General features: G+C 50.7%; 1 protein-coding gene across 1 annotated transcript; it reads right to left on the bottom strand.

Annotated features, from left to right (window-relative positions):
• Positions 1-849: 849 nt before the first annotated feature.
• Positions 850-1,029, bottom strand: SARC_08289 (hypothetical protein; the record flags this gene model as incomplete). The annotated part of the gene is made up of 1 exon (XM_014297742.1): positions 850-1,029. The coding sequence occupies one exon, from the start codon at positions 1,027-1,029 to the stop codon at positions 850-852; it is 180 nt and encodes a 59-aa protein (XP_014153217.1).
• Positions 1,030-3,057: the final 2,028 nt, after the last annotated feature.

Raw genomic sequence — 3,057 nt, 5'->3', positions numbered from 1 at the left:
CTGAATATGGTCGATGCCGGCTCGACATTCGGCATCCACAAGAATTTGCCGAACAAAATGCCACTGGAACAGCAGGTTGGTGAACTCCTCACACATAACCCGAGGCACTGGAAGCCACATACCCTCGCGTCCGATGGCGATTCTGCTCTCCAGAGCGAGATTCTCCGAAATCACTTCACGTCGCTGAACATGGAGCTTCGTGTTACACCACCCAACATCCCCCAGATGAACGCGGTAGTTGAACGTCAACATTCTACATTCAACAACTTGGTACGCTGTCTGTTGCTTGACGCTGGCATGCCCCTTCTTCTCTGGGGCATCGCCAAAACATATGCCGACACTCTTCGGAACCCAAACCCCCCCAAAAAACCCCCAAGTTGTTTACCCCGCACGGTACGCTGTCTGTTGCTTGACGCTGGCATGCCCCTTCTTCTCTGGGGCATCGCCAAAACATATGCCAACACTCTTCGGAACCCCCCCCCAAAAAAAACCCCCAAGTTGTTTACCCCGCACCGCATACCCCCACATGCCTTTTGGTTGTGTTGTTGCATTAAAGTCCATAAAAGCTCCAACCCCAATACCCCATCCACCCTAAACACAAATATGCCCCGCAGTGTGGTTTTGGCGTACTTCTCGGCCACACGGCTCACCAACACGGAAGCCACCCTTAAAATCCAAGAGCTTCTCTACCCAAAGAAACATCCACAGCCGCGATGTACAATTTTGTACCGAGGAACGACCTCAGTGGTCCGCCTCGGGTGAACACGCCACTCGCCGTGCTACCCCTTCTGCGCGGGAGATCTCCAGCGACTGGGCGACCGCCAACCATCACATTTCGGTCGAAATCCCTTATGTCCCCCCAGGGCCACCACCCCCTTCTCCCATTGCTCTGGTCTCTCCTCCTATCCCACTGCCTTCTGCAATCCAACCGCCCCCTGAGCCTATAGCACTCCCATTGCTTCCCATCCCTCCCATATACACTACGGCCCCTTCCAGTCCCATATCCACTACGGCCCCTTCCAGTCCCATATCCACTATGGCCCCTTCCAGTCCCCTCCAGTCCCTTCACCACCAACTCTCATATCGCTCTCGACACAGATACCCCCGCCATCTGCCACAATCGCACCACCGATACCCCCGTCGCCTATCGCAATTGATCTCCCCCCATGTGCAATCCAATCCACAACGATCGCCCCCCACCGACCGCTATACCGCTCCCACCGCTTCATCACAAATTTCTCTCGCAGTCATCATTCCTCCATCTCATGACAGTCCTATTATCAAGGATTTCATCCGTTTGTACCTCTCCCTATCCAATCCACAATGATCGCTCCCTACCGACCCCTATACCGCTCCCACCCGCTTCATCACAAATTTCTCTCGCAGTCACCACCCCTCCACCTCATGACAGTCTTATTATCGGCTTTGAGTCTAATCTTACGACATTTTACACACCGTCCTCGAACCCTGTCTACAATCCTGGTTTCGCCGCCGACTATAGCGACTCTGAACCCGACGCACTTCGCGCCCGTATCACTTCCCTTCGTGACGACCATATCTCGTGCTCTCCCCATGACCCCGCACGCCTTCAGCTCCTCCGCCGCATGATCGCCTCCCAACATCGTCGTCTGGGCCACCACACCCATCAGCTCAAATTCCGAGTTGAAACTATCGCATCCACTTCCAAATCCAAGTTCACACTTACCTACGCTGTCGACTTTCTTGCCGACAGTGTTCAAAAAGTATTTCAAAAGCCCAATCATCTTCTGAATGGACTCTCTGAGCAGCAGCAATCGACCGTGAACGAGCTGCCCACGATCGCAACCAGCTCGCCGAAATCATTACCCTCTCATGTGTGCCCAGGCACCAACGTAATATATTCTGAATACGTATCTACTCAAAAACATGACAAGAATGGTGACCTCACTGTTCACAAGGCACGAATGGTTGCACGCGGCGATGAACAACGGCATAATGACTTCTTTTGTGACATCTATGCCTCCACAGCCTCTGCTACTACGCTTCGAACGTTCCTGGCCACGGCAACATTTCACAACAACGAAGTTCATCACTTCGACGCCAACACGGTCTACCTCTACTCAAAGTTAGACACTCCAGTATATATGCTCAACCCGCGGGGTAGTGTAGAACTCGGATAGTATTCCCCGAACACGGTCCTTAAGCTTCTCCGAGGTTTATACGACTTGAAGCAGGCTGGCCGTCTATGGAACCAAGACATCGGCCCGTACCGTCCGTAACCTCGGTTTCAAACAAAGCGCACAAGACGAATGTATTTGGACACACGCAACCCGCAACATCATCGTTATTATATGTATCGATGAGATAGTGCCCGCTTCACCCGGGGATCTGGTGATGCCCAATAGCTCTTCTCCCAACTCTCACTCACCTACAGTATGAAGAATCTCGATTTTGCTCAACATCCCGTCAGACTTCGCATTGTCCAATATGCCACAGGTACCATCGCTATCCTACAGGACGCATGTATCGAACGCATGGCCCTAGCATTTGCAGCCACGGACCTGAAGCACACCCCCAGTGTTAGAGTGTAAGATGGTAGTCTTTGAATAAAGCGTAATTGTATATCTTTATTTACAACCTCACCTTTGGTTTTATACTCAAGGTGTTTGTGCTAGTGTTCAACCGCTTGGGTTGGCCAGGGTGAAAACTCATATGGTCAGTATGAGAAACCTTTTGCAGAACACTTTAACATTTAGATATTGTTCTATAGCAGAATCTCTGCTACTCGCTCTTACTCCGATCAATTAATGTTGCTTGGCTTTCAGAGCAATTCTCTCCTAGGTATTGGCTTTTGGAGCAATGCTCTCATAGGAGCAAATGTATTATTAACATGATGTGGTTAATAATTTGATCCGCTTTTCGGAGCGACGCAACTCTTGTGATTTCATTCAAGAAAAAGAGTTTTCTTGCTATTGAAACTTGCTTGGGATCTGTAGTCCCTCACTCCCCCTCAATTCTACAATCCTGAAGGGTCTGCACTCAGTGCACTGTGAAGTTTGAAGTCGCAGAGCTGGATTG

Source organism: Sphaeroforma arctica (genome assembly GCF_001186125.1).
Source record: "Sphaeroforma arctica JP610 unplaced genomic scaffold supercont1.730, whole genome shotgun sequence".
Classification (NCBI taxonomy): domain Eukaryota; class Ichthyosporea; order Ichthyophonida; genus Sphaeroforma; species Sphaeroforma arctica.
The sequence above is the reverse complement of the archived record's forward strand: the minus strand, read 5'-3'. Positions and strand labels throughout refer to the sequence as shown.